The 21170-nt window shown below is 45.8% G+C and overlaps 1 protein-coding gene across 1 annotated transcript in view; it reads right to left on the minus strand.

The window, feature by feature from the left end:
- The window catches only part of LOC144828467 (lymphocyte antigen 6E-like), an 87411-nt gene extending 69008 nt beyond the window's left edge, over positions 1 to 18403 (minus strand). The window contains exon 1 of the mRNA XM_078686656.1: positions 18293 to 18403. Within this exon, the coding sequence (XP_078542782.1) occupies positions 18293 to 18344 (52 nt within the window). The 5' untranslated portion in view covers positions 18345 to 18403. The remainder of the gene's footprint in view (positions 1 to 18292) is intronic.
- Between the last annotated feature and the right edge of the window lie 2767 nt (positions 18404 to 21170).

Here is a 21170-nt window from a genome sequence, read left to right on the forward strand (position 1 = left end):
CTTGTGTGAAGGAAGGGGGCTTAATGTTACTCCCATGTCCCCATTCCTGGGTGCTCTCATGTCATGGCCCCTTCTGCTAGCAGCCCGGCAAGCACCTCTTTAGGCGTGTGACTGCCTCCTCCATCCCCCTTACCACTGCTCAGGCCAGGAAACAACCTGAGATTTGACAAATCAGTCTATTAAATAAAATATAATTCATAATATAATTTATACCCTGTTGATCTATTCAATGCATCCGTGGCAATGTTTGCCTGATGCATCGTGCTAGTAAACTGTGTTGTAAAGCGGAGTACAGATGTTCTGGTTCGGCTTCTGGCTGGGAGGCGGAGGGAGAAGGAATCAGGCCCACACTTTTCAGTACTGGTTAAAAAGGTTCACCCCAGCTTTACACACAGTTTGCATACATTTGCATTCGTTATTCAATCATATTTATCAGTTAATCTTTGAGAGATGTTATTCTGTCAATTTGACCATTTTCGACCTGTTGTGCACACATCCTTGTTGTTCTGCTTCCCTCATTGGACCACATATGCCAGCTGAGGTATCTGCAGCCTGAGTAATCGTTCGGTAAAATGTACCGTATTGTTTTCAAAAGAAAATTATGTTTGTTTTTCCAAAGTTGGATTACTGCATTGTAAATAGATTAGTCGAAGTAAAGAACACATTCATGTATGCTCGGTATTTGTTAAAAACACATTTTTCACTATTGGTAAATGCATGATGGGACACTGTAGCATCCCTGTTCCAACCTGTCCTTTGCAATTGCTCGAATTCCTCTAATAAATACAGATTTGCACAGCATCACCTATGCACCATCTCAGTATCACTCAGCACCACCTCAGCACCCGTGCTGCACCACCTCAGCACCAGCACAGATCAGCACAGCACCACCTCAGCATCAGCACAGCACCACTTTAGCATCAGCACACCACCTTAGCATCAACACAACACTACCTCATCATTCCACCACCACCAGTGAAGCACCAACTCAGCATTAGAGCAGAACCACCTCATCATGACTCAGCACCACAGCACCACTCATCATCACCTCAGCATTATCACAGAACCACCTCATCAGTGCACCACCAACTCAGCATTAGCACAGCACCACCTCAGCACCAGCGCATCACTACCTTAACATCAACACCGAACCATCTCTGCATCAACACAGCACTATCTCAGGACCAATGTACCCCCACCAGTTCAGCCCCACCTCAGCCACTGTGCAGCATCACCTCAGCACCAGTGTAGCCGCACCTCAGCCGCAGCTCAGCACCATCACAGCATCACTCAGCATCATCTCAGCATCAACACAGCACTACCTCCTCACCAGTGCAGCTCCAACTCAGAATCAGCACAGCACCATCTCTGTATTAAGACAGGGACACCTGAACACCACCACAGCACCACCTCAGTATCCGCACAGCACCCCCTCCACATTAGCACAGCAATATCTCCACATCAGTGCATAACCACCTCAGCAAAAAATAGCACTCAGCACCACCTGAGTACCACCTCAGCATCAGCACAGCACCATCTCAGCATTAGCGCAGCACTATCTGCTCATCAGTGGACACCCAACTCAGCATCAGCACGGCATCACCTCAGCACCCGCTCAACATCAGCAAAGCACAATCTCAGCATGAGCACAGCACAATCTCTGCATCAGTGCACCACCAACAGCACAGCCTCACCTCAGCAGAACTCAGCATCCATGCAGCACCAGTGCAGCACCACCACCTCAGCATTAATCAACACCCCCTTAGCATCACTCTGCACCACCTCAGTAACAGCCCAGCACCACCTCCTCATCAGTACACGACCAACTCAGCATTAGTGCAGCACCACCTCAGTACCAGCACTGCACCACCTCTGCATTAGAACAGCACCATCTCCGCATCAGTGCACCACCATCTCAGTACAGCACCAAAATATGCATCACTAAGCACCACCTGAGCACCAGCTCAGCGCCACCTGAGCAAAAGTGCAGCACCGCTACCTCAGCATGACTCAGGCACACCTCAGCATGACTCTGCACTACCTCAGCATCAGCACAGCACCACCTCCTTATCAGTGGACCACCAGCTCAATATCAGTCCAGCACCACCCCAGCTGCAGCGCAGCACCATCTCTGCATTAGCACAGCACCATCTTTGCATCAGTACACCACTACCTTGGTACCTCTACCTCAGCACCAGTGCAGCCACACCTCAGTAGCAACTCAGCATCAAAATGCAGCACCACTTCACAATCAACGCAGCACACCTCAGCATCAGTGCAGCATCACCTCAGCAGAGCACCAACTCAGCATCACTCAGCACCATCTGAGCACCAGCAAAGATCCACCTGAGGACCAGTGCAGCACCACCACCTTAGCATGACTCAGCATCACAGCATCACTAAGAACCACCTCCGCACCACCTCAGCATCCTCACAGCACCACCTCCTCATCAGTTCACCACCAACTCAGCATCAGTACAGCAGTACTTCAGCACCAGTGCAGCACCACATAAACATCAGCACAGCACCATCTCAGCATAGGCACAGCACCATATCTGCATCAGTGCACCACCACCAGTGCAGCCCCACCACAGCATCAGCGCAGCATCACCTCAACACAGCACCAACTCAGCATCACTCAGCATCACCGGAGCACCTAGCCAGCACCATCACCTCAGAATTACTCAGCATCACTCAGCAACACTTCAGCATCACATAGCACCACCTCAGCATCACTCAGCACCACCGTAGTAACACTCAGATGACCTCTACACCAGCACGCCACTACCTCACCATTACTCAGCACCACCTGAGTATCATTCAGCACGACTTGAGCATCACTTGTGCACCAGCCCACCTGCACCTCAGCACCACTTCAGCATTACTTAGCACAACCCCAGTCTGCCTTCAGAATCTGGCATCTGTTGATTCTGCCCTAGTGTCCATGTGTGTTGTAATTTAGGTACAATTCCTCCACCTCCACTCTCCCGTTGTTTATGTCCTCCTAAATAACAAAAAAACGATACAACTCCACTACATAACATTTCACAGCACAACATATAAGTCCACATAATCGCACACACTCCATTATACACAGTCCCTCTTCACAAAATTCCACTAAACTCAAATACACATAATGAACTAGCCATATAATGCAACTACACACCATAATACATAATTCCACTACACAAACCCACTCCACACCATACAGTTTCACATCACAAAATACCACAACTAACAATTCCAACCCAAACCACATATTTCCACTACACACCAAATACATCCACTCCAATCCATAAGACATAGGTAAGAGACATTTACAATGCCAATAGCTATAACTCTTTCCCTTTTTTTAAACACCTAAACACAGAGACCTGGAGCTTAGCTCCTACCTATATGTTCTTTTTCCACACAGTTCCATGACACACAATTCAACTCCACACATTTCCAATCCACACCACATAATTCCACATCATCCTGCAAAATTCAACAGCCAACACATAATTAAACTGCACTACATACCACTCCACAACACAAAATACCATTCCACATAATTCCACTCCATAACACAGTCCCACTCCACATAATTCCACTACACTGAATACCAAGTAATTGCTAACCATATCTTTCCATAGCACACCATGCTACATAAACCCACTACACAAATCAACTCCACACCACGCAATTCCACCCCACATGATTACACAACTAATTATTCCAATCCAACCCACATAAATCCGCTAAACATCTCATACTCACACTCCATAAACATAGATAAAAGACATTGTCATTTACAAGGTCAATAGCTCTAACTCAAACAAATGCGAGACTGATTGCATTTCCAATGCTTGTTACAATATAGCAGGGCGTCCAAGGGTGGTTCAAGAGGTTCAGATGCCCGCCCAATTTTCAGGCTATAAACACTGAAAAAATTACATATCCAGGGGTCAATTTGAAAACCTGGCATGGACTATTAGGAGTGGTTGGACACTCGTTGCTTATAACATATCTCGTGGCGTATGACGCAGGAGGCTTACAGGCGTTGAGGTTTGAGTGATTCCGTGCACACTGTAGTGTGTCTGCAGGCAGTGCCTGAGTTTTAAATGGGCAGGTACTCAGTACCTGACCACCTTTAATTTTTAAAAGAGACAGTACCGGCACTTCTCAGCACTGCAACAGTGCATTTAATAGGAGTGAACTTGCACTTCTCAGTAGCACACAGGTACTCTGGGAAGAGGAGTACATGCACTTCTATAGTTCCATTTCAGCGACTGGTCAGTGCAACCTATTAGAGTCGTAATCCATTGATTCAGAGAGGGGCATAACTTCTAAGTGGACCCATTTGTTTGATTTGTATTATATATACAAAAACCAGCATGCTTTTAGGCAGGATGTATGACATTAAAACGCATGCTTTTACCACGCATGCCTTTACAACGCAGTTTTTACAACGCATGCCTTTACAACGCATAGTGCTTAGGGGTGCTGGATAGTGAATAGTTTAATTTACTATTCCAACTCCAGTCCCCGTGGATAGTAGGGAAGGTGTTGGATAGTAAATTAAATCTATTCCCTATCCTAGAGCGCCCCCCAGCGCAATGCGTTGTAATGGTTTGCGTTGTAAAAGTTGCGTCGTAAAGGCACTGCGTGGTAAAAGTTGCGTTGTAAAGGATGTTTCCCTTTTAGGCAACAACCAGCCTCTTAAGGCGACCACGAGAGGGCGAACATCCTTAAAGGAGCGAGCATGGCTAGTGCATTGTTCAGCCGGTGTGATGCTGTGGCTTCCTCCCTTGAAAAAGGTTGATGTTCGACCGAAATGCATCGGGAACACTACGGAATTTGCCAGCGCTGCAACACGCAATAAAGTGCCTCTAATCTTGCTGAAATGTGTGTGGCTCATTTCCCTTTCCACTCGAGAGGCTGTGTACAATGTTGAGAGGCTTGGTCCTTCCTGCCTTGAGCTACGCACCACCTAACAAGAGCTCCGTGGCTGCCCGATTTTGGACTACTCCTGGGTTTCTGCGCAAGCTTACAGGGCAGCAGGCAGCCGGCAAGGACTGGCCTTTGGCAGGTCTCCTACAACCTAATAATGGTATATGTGGAGATTTCAGCAATACTCGAAAGCAGCACTAAAAATTGTCATCACTCACCAAAGGGAAACATTCAGATGGCTACTAATGCACTACGAAAACCAGCATGCTTTTAGGCAACAACCAGCCTCTTAAGGCGACCACGAGAGGGCGAACATCCTTAAAGGAGCGAGCATGGCTAGTGCATTGTTCAGCCGGTGTGATGCTGTGGCTTCCTCCCTTGAAAAAGGTCGATGTTCGACCGAAATGCATCCGGAACACTACGGAATTTGCCAGCGCTGCAACACACAATAAAGTGCCTCTAATCTTGCTGAAATGGGTGCGGCTCATTTCCCTTTCCACTCGAGAGGCTGTGTACAATGTTGAGAGGCTTGGTCCTGCCTCGAGCTACGCACCACCTAACAAGAGCTCCGTGCCTGCCCGATTTTGGACTACTGCTGGGTTTCTGCGCAAGCTTACAGGGCAGCAGGCAGCCACAAAGGACTGGACTTTGGCAGGTCTCCTACAACCTAAAAATGGTATATGTGGGGATTTCAGCAATACTAGAAAGCAGCACTAAAAATTGTCATCACTCACCAAAGGGAAACATTCAAATGGCTACTAATGCACTACGAAAATCAGCATGCTTTTAGGCAACAACCAACCTCCTAAGGCGACCACGAGAGGGCAAACATCCTTAAAGGAGCGAGCATGGCTAGTGCATTGTTCAGCCGGTGTGATGCTGTGGCTTCCTCCCTTGAAAAAGGTCGATGTTCGACCGAAATGCATCCGGAACACTACGGAATTTGCCAGCGCTGCAACATGCAATAAAGTGCCTCTAATCTTGCTGAAATGTGTGCGGCTCATTTCCCTTTCCACTCGAGAGGCTGTGTACAATATATAAATATATATATATATATATATATATATATATATATATATATATATATATATATATATATATATATATATATATATATATATTCACTGAAAAACCATAGGTTATAGACCATATATAGTTAGGAATTAGCATTTACAAAACCTTGAAAATTCACTGAAAAAACCATAGGTTATAGACCATATATAGTTAGGAATTAGCATTTAGAAAACCTTATTTTACTCACACAAAACCATTGAAATTCCATATATAGTTAGTTGCACTAACTATATATCGCGCACCTGCAATCCACTGCTGATGATGTCACATATTACATCATTCATGACATGGTCAGTGACATCACTGATGACATCACTGATGACATCTCAAATGACATCACTGATGACATCACTGATGACATCTCAAATGACATCACTGATGACATCATGACACACCAATACCAGTTACTACATACGCACTCACTGATTCCTACGTCTACACACACATTCACTCATTCACCCATACAATAACTCATACATACAGTCACTTATTATTACAACACTATCATATGCACTCATACACCTATGCAGACAGTCACACACTGCCACTCATCCATGGAGTTACTCACACACCAAGTCAGTCCTGTAAAGAATCAATCACACTTCCATTTCTTCATCTATACAGTTAAACACAGAACACCATACTTCAGTGACATCACTGATGACATCACTAATGACATCTGAAATGACATCACTGATGACATCTCAAATGACATCACTGATGACATCATGACACACCAATACCAGTTACTACATACGCACTCACTGATTCGTACGTCTACACACACATTCACTCATTCACCCATACAATTACTCATACATACAGTCAGTTATTATTAGAACACTATCATATGCACTCATACACCTAGTCAGTCCTGTGAAGAATCAATCACACTTCGATTTCCTCATCTATAGTTAAACACAGAACACCATACTTTTCACACATATACTAACACATACTTACTCTCTTATACAATCACTGATACAAGTACACATTGATATGCACAGAGTCACACACCTCCCAGCCAGCCACACACACACTCAGTCTTCCATACATCCAGTCATTCTTCAATATGTAAAACGTATTTAAACTTTACAAAAACACACAGACACTAGATGATGTCATCAGTGATGTCATTTGAGATGTCATCAGTGATGTCATCAGTGATGTCACTGACCATGTCATGAATGATGTAATATGTGACATCATCAGCAGTGGATTGCGGGTGCGCGATATATAGTTAGTGCAACTAACTATATATGGAATTTCAATGGTTTTGTGTGAGTAAAATAAGGTTTTCTAAATGCTAATTCCTAACTATATATGGTCTATAACCTATGGTTTTTTCAGTGAAGTTTCAAGGTTTTGTAAATGCTAATTCCTAACTATATATGGTCTATAACCTATGGTTTTTTCAGTGAATTTCATTGGTTTTTTAACAGCTAATATCTGTAGCTGTAAAATGTATTCTTCTTTAAATCCAAAAATATATTTTATATGTTTATGAATAATTTTTTTTTAAAATATTTTTTTTTCTTCGTTCCCGCTTCGCGAATCGGGAAGCTTCCCGTTAGCTGACCTTGATGCCGCGAAATAGACCGCGAGCCGGTAAACGTTTCTTTACCGCAAGTGCCGCATTAGAAAACAACATCGTGACGCCTCCCGTCCGCATGACGTTTCACGTTGTCGCGTGATACGTCATATGACGTGCTACGTTAGCGAACTGGTACGCGAAGCGAGTCGCAAAGCGCAGGTTTCTGGAAGCAAACCGGGAGGCCCTGCAAAGCGCTTAACGTAAACACAGCAAGTCATGTGACTTGGTAATAACACTTTTCATTGGTTCATTTCACTTTTGGTTTCCTAATGAAGTAAGACTAGGTCATATAATCTAAAATGAACACTTTTGATTGGTTGAGAACTCTTGTTTTTCCCAAATGATGAAAATCCCTCCTTCTTTCCTCACTCTGACTTTCATCATTGTGAGAGAAAGACCCTTTGTGATCACTGAGCAATGGCTTCTTTAGTAGCTTCAGCTGGTGCTTCCCCACCACCTCCACCACATCCAAGGAAGAGTGGACCACCTGCTCAAGTTATAATTCAACAAGAAGAGGAAGAAGAGGAACAGGACGACGAGCACGAAGAGAGGCAGTTTTTGCCTGAGCAGCCCAGGACGTCTCACCGGAAAGAAAACTTCATTTGGCAATTTTTTAAAATTCCCAAAGGTCAGAAAAAAGTAAATGCAAGATACGTAACTTGCCTTATATGTCAAGATAGACTGTCCAGAGGAACCGAGAAAAAATACAGTTTCGGAAACTACACAATGCATCGCCATATGACTAGGTGGCATCCTAACAACTACAGTGCTGCACAGTTTCGGAACGACCTAGATAATCTCCCTATTATGGCCAGAAGATCTGTTGTACCGGAAGTAACGGGACCAGAGGGCAGGGAGATGGTGCCAAATATACAAATGAAATTTGGTGAAGTAAAACACATCTGCGTATTTTGCGATGGATTCATTTCCTACGGAGAAAGAAGCATCACTCTGATCAACAGAGCTATTGACTATCATATGCAAGTTTGTACGAAACGCCCAAAATAATAAATACTTCTTTTTTTGTTTTGTTGCTCCTGTTGAGCCCTTTACAATGAATCGTTTTCATTGCCCCCTCCAAGAAAAACCCAAAAAAATATAAAACTGTTCAGAAAAATTCAAAAAAAGTAAAAAAATGTTCCGAAAAATAATAAAAAAAATATAAAACAACAAAAACAATAAAAAAAAGTTCTTTTCAGAACTACCTCCCCGTTATTAAAAAATTGGTACAATATTTGGAACTGTGCCAACCTCTATTTCTCTTAGTTCGCTTCCCAGTTCGCTCGCCGGTACGCGAACCGGAAGCGAACCAAAAACAGTAAGTATAAGGGAAGGAAACAGACACTTATGTTAAAAGAAAGACAGCTATAGGGGAGTAAACTAGAGATACTATTACCCGTAATCCACTGCTGATGATGTCACATATTACATCATTCATGACATGCTCAGTGACATCATCAGCAGAGGATTGCGGGTTTTTTGGCAACGTGCCTTATCCACGGTTTAATAACGCTGCCTTTTGCTTTATATAAGTTTTCAAATTGTATGAAATATATACCAATAGGTCGTTATGAACCTTTAGGTAGTGCTTTTCTTCATGAGGTCTGGTCGCTTCCATACACATACAGATGTTTCAAAGATGATCAAGAAGTTTATCTGAATGGAGAGGAATGCACTGAGACGCCAGATCATTCACTAATGTGTAGGCACATACAGTTACACGGTTCATGCAACAAACACCGACCAAATATGGCTTGCGTGTTGCAAGGCACGCCAGTTCCTGCTATCATCCCCACGTTCAAGTTGTTGGAAAATGGTAGTTATTTGATGCTCAATAATGAAGATTGTTCTGAGTTAATTAAAAGTATTCCTTTTATCGTAACAGTAAGTGAACGGGTTATTTGCTGCAGAAATGTTCTATTTTCTCCCACACATGAACATAGGGAGTTTTCAATCTGGCCACAAATACCAACCTTGGGAGAGATTTCAACGGCATGGCAAGAATAAGAGCTCTTTTGTCTCAGAGAGAGGTGGCCTTGAGTTCGGCCCGTGAAACTTTCGTGCTTCACATAGCGAACACCCGTACAGAGGTGCAGACCCTTTTCAATTCAGATTTGCCTTTCAATTTCAGCAAGATGGTTCGGACTATCTTTAACGCATCCTCCACAAAGACCCTGGCGCACTTTTTTAAAGTTGTTACCAGTGGTCTCGTGACTTCATTTGAGAAAATCTTTGGAGTCATCCCTGCTTTCTTTCATTCTATTTTCTCCACTCTGCTTCGTGGATTGGCATTTTTACTTGCATTACCAGCGGACGCTCTTGTGCTTTTTTACATTTTTAGATATGGATGTCCCTCCTATGCAACCACCCACCCTGCAGCTGCTGACACTGTTCCGCAATCGCATGCTAGAATATTATGGCACAATGCCGTTGGCGATATTAAGCACGGCATATGGATTATCTTTTCGATTCTCCTACTTCACCTGTGTCCAGCCTGTATTTCACTGCCTGACCTGTGATTTCGATTGGGCCATTGATTTGTGTCTCTGCGGACCGGTTTCTCCTGACGTCGACTTTAATCAGCTGATGACTCCTATCATTACTCACAAGTTGGTTTGTCCTGGCGAAAGGATTATGGCTGTGGCATTGATGCATGGACTAATTGGTCCCTGGAATTTATTGGCGGCAGCACAGTCTTTCTTGGAACAGAGCTTTCTTGAAAACCCACCGAGCTGTCCTCTGATGGTGATAGAGGATCCGGTGCTGGGAGAGCACGTATGTTCTTTTCCGCTTTTAAATTGGATGGCTGAACTGTTTTCGGATGAAGACGGTGACTTCCTATTGGAGGCTGTTGCAGCTTATTTTGCATACACAGTTATGTCATAGACCTTTTTCATGTTTGATATGCTGAGTACTAGCATTTCATTGACAATTCATTGACTTATTTGTCAAGTTTTTATTATTTACCTTGCCTATTGGCTTAAGACTCGATAAAGTACTTGGCTGTTTTATTTTTCTTTAGCATTAAATTTTCCTAGTTTTTAATGCTTTACCTTGCGGACCGTCCACATATAAACTTGCAATCTGCTCTCATGAGATGGCACTTCTATTATCTTATTCAGTTCGTTTCCGGATCATGGGGAGGTGTCATCTAGGTCCTGGATATCTTTACACCGTGTTAAATTAGCATGGGCTCATTACCGGTTTAAACGCCATTTTTCCTTTTTTGCAACTTCTGCACACGACACTTAGTTGTTGCTTTAGCTTTCCACCTAGTAGTTCATCGTGGTTTACATGAGAATAATATGTTATTGCTCTACTATCTGCTTTGCTTGTTAAACTATATCTGTACAGCGAGTGCTAAAGTTTCAAGAACAACACGATACAGAATTGTTATGAGGTCTGATCTCCACGACTTCATACTCATAACATAAGTGCAACTTCTGCCAATTCTGGGCATGAGGCGGGTTTTATATTGCTTTGCCGAACACACATACACAACAGTTGATGCGGTTCACATGAAGAGAGAGCTGGTGTATGCTGATGTGATTCCTTCAAATCTAAGACACTAAAGTATGGGCACGCCCTAAACCAACACAAAGAGACCTTCTTAGCAAATAATATAATATGTGTATTAGGGGGGGTGAGATATAAGCAGCCGCGGGCCGTGGAGGGAGTTACGGTGAGGCAGGGAGGCGGGGAGGGGGAGAAGCAGGGTGGAGCCCTCTCTACCCTGCCCCTCCCCCTCCCCGCCTCCCTGCCCCACCGTAACTCCCTCCACGGCCCGCGGCTGCTTATAAGTGTTGCTAACTCTTATTCATTTACAGCATGTTAACATACTGTCACCATTCGCTTTTTATGTACTAGTAACTATGCTGGTAATTTTGCTACTGATAATATGTGTACTTGTATTCTCCACCCTGCTTCTCCCCCTCCCCGCCTCCCTGCCTCACCGTAACTCCCTCCACGGCCCGCGGCTGCTTATAAGTGTTGCTAACTCTTATTCATTTACAGCATGTTAACATACTGTCACCATTCGCTTTTTATGTACTAGTAACGATGCTGGTAATTTTGCTACTGATAATATGTGTACTTGTATTATCTAAGATACTACGCCTGAGAAGACGGCATTAGTAAATAAACATTTCAAATACACATGTGTTCTTCTTAACTCCATGTTCTGGTTTCTAAGAAATATATAACGACCGACTGTTCATGAGTTCCACGTATCCTGAGGTACTATAAGTTCATATTCTGGATTGTCTAAACATTGAGAGTTTGTTATATCCAATGTGACACTGTACCTAGCTTGCTAAGGAGTTTTTGATTACTAACGTGAGTTTTGGGACACCCTAATTCGCCGAGGTTCCAATCCTCTGTCCACAGTTCTGTGTGAGAACAGAAACCCTGCGACAGGGGCACCCCCGACCCTTGCTGGAGCTTCATCACACTTGCGATACAACTCCAGCAATGCGCCACCTTTACGGCACAGATACATCACGCATCTGTGCTGTTTTTGCCCCATGATGCGCCGCATTGTAAATGCAGCACACCATAGGTGACGGAACAGCGGCACAGAATGACTAACACATCCCTGGTGATGCGCCAGTCATCATAAATGTATCCCTATGCTTCTTATCTTGTTAGAGATGAACCGCCATATGTATCATCAAAGTTTTTTGCATTTCCTAAATAGCGAACTTTAAGGAATAAATAGCGATTCTTTACCATTCCTAGTTTGCGATTAGCTATTTGCTAATTACAAATTACCCATTCATTTCCTTCATTTCCATAGGGCGGTTGGACTCACTTTTAGCTCGAACGGCTGAATGGATTTCCACGAAACTTGGCAAAATTGTAGGGACTGGTAGCCCGATGTGCCTTTGCTATGTCTCAAGATATATGCTCCAGTGGTTTTTACGAAAATTAACTTTGAAAAATATATATTGGGCTACATTGGCCTATATATATGTTGGAGCCCAAATGTAGCCCAATGTAGCCCAATGAAGCCCAATGTAGCCCAATGTAGCCCAAAGATGGCCGCCAGACACACAAAAAAACAAATGTAGCCCAAATATCAGCCAGATGTAGCCCAACTATAGCCCAGTGACAGAATGACCAATCAGCTTCGCAAACCTCCGTTACGCGAAGCGGAGCGCTGTTACAGATATATATCTTTTTTTGAACGTTAATTTCTCAAAATCCACTGGAGCACATATATTGAGACCTAGCAAAGGCACATCGGGCTACCAGTCCCTAATATTTTGCCAAGTTTCGTGCAAATCCATTCAGCCGTTCGATTATTATTATTATATTTTTTTTTTGCCCCGCGGGGCCCTTTTAAAACCTCCACATCAAACCTAGGGGGTCAGCGAGGATCTACTATGCCCCCTTATAGTTATTTCCCCCTTTGTTTTGACCTCCTCTTGTCTCTCGATCCTACCGAGAGACAAGATGGCGGCCGCTACGGACTTTTTGGAATGTTGACAGACGCCGGAGAACCAATCAGCTTCGCTTCACAAAGCTCCGTTGCGCGAAAAGTACGCGTCCTGGGACGCTGCCAGGTCCGCTGTTACAGATATATATCTTTTTTTAAACGTTAATTTCTCAAAATCCACTGGAGCACATATATTGAGACCTACAAAAGGCACATTGGGCTACCAGTCCCTACAATTTTGCCAAGTTTCGTGCAAATCCATTCAGCCGTTCGGGCTAAAAGTGAGGCCAACCGCCCTATGGAAAACTCAATGTTAAAAACACGTTTTGGGACCCCCCTTTTTTCTCGGCCCCCCCTTGACGAACCCCCCCCAAATTTTCAAGGGCTGCTCAGAAACAAAATGTGCCATTTTCCTGAAAATTTCAGCCAATTCCGTCCACAAACGCAAAAGTTATTAGACATAGAATTTTCAAAAATCCCATAGAGAAAAAATCCTAACTATATATACCTACTGGCGACCGCCAGTAGGTAATATATATATATATATATATATATATATATATATATATATATATATATATATTCTTTACCATACCAAACTTTCCCATTCAAAGAAGGCGCTGACTCCGTGAATCTCAGTTCAAAACGTTTATTCCATGTTCAGTTGTATATATATACACAAAGAACTCCTTCCAAACAGAGAAAGGCGGAGGCCAGAGGGGGTTAGCAGGAAAACACTTTATTTCACGGATGCATCAGTTGAGTGGCGGCAAATGCATTTCGGCAGTCTCTAGCCTTCTTCAGCGCCCTACACTCCCGATAGTCCAGCAATGAACCCTGTAGCTCTGCTCCACCTGAAGTAATGGTGACGACACATAGCTCCTCCCCTAGCAGTCAGCTCACCTGTTTGAGATCGTGGCAAATGTTCGAACTTCAACTCCCAACATGCATCATGATTATGCATGTGGGTCGGTGGTGTGGGGGGTGGAAATCTTGGGCTCCGGTGACAGTATGCAGGCTGGGGGTGGCATGACTCGATCCCACACATCCAAGAGCAAAAGCGCCTCCTCCAGTCCCCTCGGGCCGCTACAGCCTTGAGGATCGAAAAGACAGTATGTGCAGGGACAGCCATGCAGCACATAACATCCTAGAGGTAACATACCCCACTCCGCACTAGTCATGCAATCTTCAGGGCGGACTCCGGAGCTCTCGATCCCTCGAGCCAAGAAAACACTGTACAACAGTGCGGTGCCAGAATAGTCCTGGGTCACTTGAAGTAGCGGGGCCATAATAATAATAATAATCCACATTTGTATAGCGCACAATCACCCGTTAGGGTCTCTAGGCGCTGGGGGCCGTCGGGAAGATTAAGCAAGCTATTACCCAGAGTCGCATGGTGCTGGGCTAACCTGCCATCCGAATCCCGATTCTGGCAAGGCGCGAAATATATGTAAAGAACTCCTTCCAAACAGAGAAAGGCGGAGGCCAGAGGGGGTTAGCAGGAAAACACTTTATTTCACGGATGCATCAGTTGAGTGGCGGCGAATGCATTTCGGCAGTCTCTAGCCTTCTTCAGCGCCCTACACTCCCGATAGTCCAGCAATGAACCCTGTAGATCTGCTCCACCTGAAGTAATGGTGACGACACATAGCTCCTTCCCTAGCAGTCAGCTCACCTGTTGGAGATCGTAGCAAATGTTCGAACTTCAACTCTCAACATGCATCATGATTATGCATGTGGGTCGGTGGTGTGGGGGGTGGAAATCTTGGGCTCCGGTGTCAGTATGCAGGCTGGTGGTGGCATGACTTGATCCCACACATCCAAGTGCATATATGTATGGATATATATATATATATTTTTTATAGCAAAGCGGGTATTGGCTCAAAAATGCGAGCAAGCATAGTGTTTGTGTCTACAAAGCTAGTAGTAGCTGAAGCTGGCTCACATGAAATTGGACAATTTAACAGCTATGGTGGGGTGGGGGGAGTTGGTAAACGAGGGGCCAGCCTGGTCCCAAGCTTATCTGGATCCACACAAAGCCATTGGTATGAAATTAGTGGGTACCCTGACCTGGGCCCCAAGATACCCTTATCTGTCTCAGCCTCAGAGGCCAGGATTCCCAGGTACATGTGTAGCTAGTAAGGCTAGTACTAGTCTTTTTATAGAATTCTGCCACCTGTAGTCTTACTTAACTTAGGGTGACCAGATCTTGAGAACCAAAAACAGGGACATTTTGGAAAAAATAGAAGACTACAATTTTCCATCAACAGCATGGTGCAGAATGACAGCTCTCACCAACATAGGATCACAGAGTAGGCATTACCAAAATTAACAAAATGTAAGTTCTACAACCAAGATCATACCTATTAATTACATTGCTTACTTATAACGGGTGCTAACTAGCACAGTTTTAGAACACCCACAAAGTGTCTCTGACTCTCTCACTGTTTTCAGTCAACCCCCTCTAAAAACCGGGACATGAGCCACAATTACCGAAATCTGCAGGGACAGCCGGTGACTGTCCGGGCAAATCCGGGACGTCTGGTCACCCTAACAACCCCCCAAAAAAACAGCGGCAATACGCCGAGACCTGGAGATCTCGGCAGCTGCGCAGTCCTGGCTCGTGCCTGAGTGAAGGGATCTTGAAACAGAGTTTTTCTCTACTTGTCATCCACGGCTTGGGCAATAAAGCCGCTCTCATCAGTTCAGTACCCCTCGCCCCACCCCCCTCTCCGTTTAGATGCTAGCATGCCCCCCTCCGTGTAACAACATCACTGGAGAGCGCCCCCTTGTGAAGATGAGTGTGGAGGCCCGGGCTGCTCGCGCCATTGGGAGCCATTGGGAGTCCGGCCATGAGGTGATTCAGCGGGGAGGCCTGCACCCTCTTGTACACGGGTTCATAGACTATAATGTGGCTCTGCCGCCCATCATACAATGCCCATGTGAGTTTTATTTCCCTGGGTTCGCTCATGACAATGTCTGGAATGTCGCTAAGTTTATGTTTAGATTTAGAAACCTGCACTTTTAATAAACGTCACTCAATGTGGTGATGGAACCTAAGGCACTAAACTGGAGCAACCATGCACATGGTGCAATGTTCCTTCCACTCGCCGGGCCTTTAAACATATCACAGCCCTCCTCCCGCCATACTCCCCTGCCACCACTCTCCCTTCTCCACCTTCTCACCCCTCTTCTCAGTAAACCTCAATACACTACACCTACCCTCTCCAGCTCTTCTCTCACCCTATCCTGCACTTTTCTCGTCCCTCCTTTCACTGTCCCTCCCTCAGCACTCTTCTCACCATTCGTCCCCATCCGTCCATTCACTATCCCTACATCTGCCCTCTTGTCACCCTACGCCCCATCCCTCCTTTCACTATCCCTCTCTCAGCCCTCTTCTCCTCATACGCCTCATCCCTCCATTCACTGTCCCTCCCTCAATCCTCTTCTCCTCATACGCCTCATCCCTCCATTCACTGTCCCTCCCTCAATCCTCTTCTCCTCATACGCCTCATCCCTCCATTCACTATCCCTCCCCTCATTATACCTCCCCCAGCCGTCCATTTACTGTACCTCCCCAGCCCTCCTCTTACTATGCCTCCCTCAGCCCCGCACATTATACCTCTCCCACACCCCTCTCATAACACCTCCCCAGCCCTCCTCTCAGTATACCTCCCTCAGCTCTCCTATAATTATACTTCCCTCATCCCTCCTCTCAGTACACCTCCCTCCTCCCAATACACCTACCTCATCCCTCCTAGCGCCAAACCTCCCCAACCCTCCTCTCACTATGCCTTCCCCCGCCCTCCTCTCACTATACTTCCACTAGCTCTCCTCTCCCTATACCTCCCTTAGCCCCCTTCTCACTATACCTCCCTCAGCCCTCTTCTCACCAAATGTCCCCCAGCCCTCCTTTCAGTGTTTTTCCCTCAGCCCTCCTCAATGTACCTTTCTCAGCACTCCTCAGCATACCTCCTCAGCCCTCCTCTCACTGCACCCCTAAACCAAGCTTTGGTTCTTTCATCTCCTCTCTCGCAATACCTCCACACTCTACCCCTCCACTCACCATACCTCAGTACCATACAACTAATCACTCCTCTCTTCTCTCACCAAATCTTCCTTGGCCTTCCTCTCACCATCGCCCTCAGGCCCCAATACGTCTCTCACCTGCCTTCCATAAACATTCCCTACTACGTTACCCCTCACCCCTTTTTAGATTCCTGTAATCACATAATATTGCTATATTTGACTATTAAACCGGCAGTCACGTTGCAGTTACCTTGCGGTTAAAAGAGACTTGCCTTGAATGGTGCAGCAGGTGCAGTGGCACCGGAGCCAAAAGCTCTGGAGACCCCACTAAACCCAGAAATTTTTGCTAAAATGAAAACTAAACAGGCAGTCACAAGTGCAGTTACCTTGCAGACAACAGGGTCATGATTTCAATGGTGCAGCAGGTGCATCGACACCAAGACCAAAAGCTCTAGTCACCCAACTAAACACCTACACTTGCTATATTTTACTACTACATAGGCAGTCACAGGTGCAGCTACCTTGCAGTTAAAGGGGTCTTGATTTAAATGGTGCAGTAGGCGAAGTGGCACTAGAGCCAAAAGTTGTCTTACCTACTCTAAACACCTAATACAGGCAGTCACAAATGTAGTTATCCAGCAGGCTCTAGGGTCATGGTTTGAATGGTGCAGCGGGTGCAGTGGCACCGGGCCCAAAACTTGTCAGAACTCCTCTAAACACAAAATACTGCGATTACATCAATTAACTCTATTATTTCCCACTGTCATTTTTCAAAATGTTGCTATTACTTACCCGCACTATGCCACTAGTAACAGCACATTATATTGCCTTTTTGTAAAAAAACAGGTCATAACGCTTTAACAGACTTTCTGTAACTTATATTGTACAACTACTCAGCAAGCTACAACTTACCACAAAAAAGAGCCTCTTAATCACATAGGCGAAACCTAATGAATTTACCAATGCTTGTTCACATATGTATCCTGCCTCCATATCCCACCGCCCCTCTCTTACCCTTGTCTTCCTACCCCGTCTCCCACCATGATTCACTTACCCCTTCTCTCACATCTCCTAACGCATCTCCTACCACATCTCATCTCCAACCACACCATTAACCCCTCTTCTCATATACACCCCACACCACACCTCTCACCCTTCCAGTCACATACACCCCATACCACCATCTCATACCAGACCTCTCACCCCTTCTCACACACACCTCATACCTATCCCCGCGCAGAGGGCTGCAGCCAGAAGGGAGACGAGAAGCACCTTCATGCTGAGCGGATCCTGGGAGCTGATGTGCTGCCTGCCCGGCCCTGGGCCTTATATACCCTCGCAGGGATTGCTTTTGGATACAGTGAACGTCACTTGCTACGTAGAAAACAGCATTGCACCGAGAAGATTTTGCTCCAGGCACAATAGCTGACAATGACCCCACCTTACAGGGCAGGTTCCTAGTCTGCTAAAAATGCATTCCTTGCGTTCCTCTCTTGTTCACACCACGAACAGCAACAACTCCTACAACTGCAATGCAAGCAGCTTTTACACATAGAGACCAGGCCCCTGATATGCAGCTGCGTGTCTCCTACACAAAAAGAACGGGCATATATAGAGCAAAGTTTCATTACACGCAGGTAACAGGCACAGCATACCCAGCTGCAGGGCAGACTTCCATTACACACAAGTAACAGGCACAGCATATGCACCTGCAGGGCATACTTCCATTACACACAGGCAACAGGCGCAGCATAGGCAGCTGCAGGGCAGACTTCCATTACACGCTGGTAACGGGCACAGCATAGGCAGCTGCAGGGCAGACTTCCATTACACACAGGCAACAGGCGCAGCATAGGCAGCTGCAGGGCAGACTTCCATTACACGCTGGTAACGGGCACAGCATAGGCAGCTGCAGGGCAGACTTCCATTACACACAGGCAACAGGCGCAGCATAGGCAGCTGCAGGGCAGACTTCCATTACACGCTGGTAACGGGCACAGCATAGGCAGCTGCAGGGCAGACTTCCATTACACACAGGCAACAGGCACAGCATAGGCAGCTGCAGTGCAGACTTCCATTACACGCAGGTAACAGGCGCAGCAGAGGCAGCTGCATGGCATACTTCCATTACACACAAGTAACAGGCACAGCATATGCAGCTGCAGGGCATACTTCCATTACACACAGGTTACAGGCACAGCATAGGAAGATGAAGGGCAGACTTCCATTACTCACAGGTAACAGGCACAGCATAGGCAGCTGCAGGGCAGACTTTGATTACACACAGGTAACGGGCACAGCATAGGCAGCTGGCGTGCAGGCTTCCCTTACACACAGGTAACAGGCACAGCATAGGAATATGCAGAGCAGGCCTCCATTACATGCAGTAACAGGCACAGGATAGTCAGCTGCTGGGCAGACTTCCATTACACGCAGGTAACAGGCACAGCATAAGCAGCTGCTGAGCAGACTTTGATTACACCTGGTAACAGGCACAGCATAGGCAGCTGCTGGGCAGACTTCCATTACACGCAGGTAACAGGTGCACCATAGGCAGCTGGCATGCAGGATTCCATTACACACAGGTAACAGGCACAGCATAGGAATATGCAGAGCAGGCCTCCATTACATGCAGTAACAGGCACAGGATAGTCAGCTGCTGGGCAGACTTCCATTACACGCAGGTAACAGGCACAGCATAAGCAGCTGCTGAGCAGACTTTGATTACACCTGGTAACAGGCACAGCATAGGCAGCTGCTGGGCAGACTTCCATTACACGCAGGTAACAGGTGCAGCATAGGCAGCTGGCATGCAGGATTCCATTACACACAGGTAACAGGCACAGCATAGACAGCTGCAGGGCAGACTTCCATTACGCACATAACAGGCACAGCATAGGAACATGCAGTGAAAGCTACTCTTACACCCTGTGGACGGGTATAACAAAGTCTGCTGTAGCACCAGTACCCCTAACCCACAGAGAAGAGGAACAAATCCGACAGCTGCAGTGCACGTTTCCCTTCACACAGAGAACAGCAACAACTCAGACACCGGCAATGCATGACCAATTTACACACAGAGTACAGAGTCTGCACAGGCAGCAGCAGGGCAAGCATCTCTGACACAAAGCCCATACGACATAAGTAGGTTCGCTTCCACACAGACATATCCTGCAACGGTTAGCTGGGCTGCAAGCGTCTCAATGGCAGCCGGGTCTGGTGGCTCAGTGGACTAAAGCAGCCACTGCAGGGGCCTGTGTTTGACCTCATCGGTCACAGGTTCAAATCCAGGCAGGTCCACTCAGCCTTTCATCCATCTGAGGTCGATAAAAGGAGTACCATTGAGTTGGGTAACAATAAACATCTGTCATTCAGCGCCAGGACACCTTCGGGTAATCGTGCGCTTTACAAATACACGTGTTATGTTATTCGCCCGCCACTCATTTGCACCTGAAAACCAAGATGCATATAACTGTACCTCAAGAATAGCTGTCAACTGGCCCTATGCCTTCAGAGTGACATTGAGCCTTTCATCACTACCTTGAGGATATTGTGACTTGTATTGGGAGTAGCTTGGATTTTTGCTTCCACCGCGCCTTCTGAGGATGGGTTTAATGCTTCACTTCAGTTCTTTTCTCACAACGTCGCAACTATTAAGTTTAAATGTGTTTATTGAGTTTTCCACAAACAACATAGAGGCAGATTTAAAAACACAAGATAAAGCGAGATACATTCTACAGCATGGATCGTAATTGGGTCTGACTTGGCGACATTGTAAGACGAGATAATAGAAGTAAATGCACGGCCAAAAGTGGAGAGTGGTGCTCTTAACTCTGCCCCTGTTGGAAACCAAAACCACAAACTACCTTCCTCCCCGTCTGGTAGCCGTGGCCCCACCCTGATCAAGTCCCCTGTCTGCATCCATAACTGCGCCAGCTAAACGGTTGGTGCAACAGGAGAGTCCTTCCATAGGTCTGATAGATGTAGCATTTGAAGGTACTTGGGCTGGGTAATCTCGTTGAATTCTGACGATAGTAGGGTGAAGAATGGGCCCCAAATCTTCGGTAAGGAGGCGGTGGAACTGTTTAGAGTAGATGAGATGCG

The sequence above is a fragment of the Lissotriton helveticus genome, chromosome 4_1 (genome assembly GCF_964261635.1).
Source record: "Lissotriton helveticus chromosome 4_1, aLisHel1.1, whole genome shotgun sequence".
Taxonomy (NCBI): domain Eukaryota; kingdom Metazoa; phylum Chordata; class Amphibia; order Caudata; family Salamandridae; genus Lissotriton; species Lissotriton helveticus.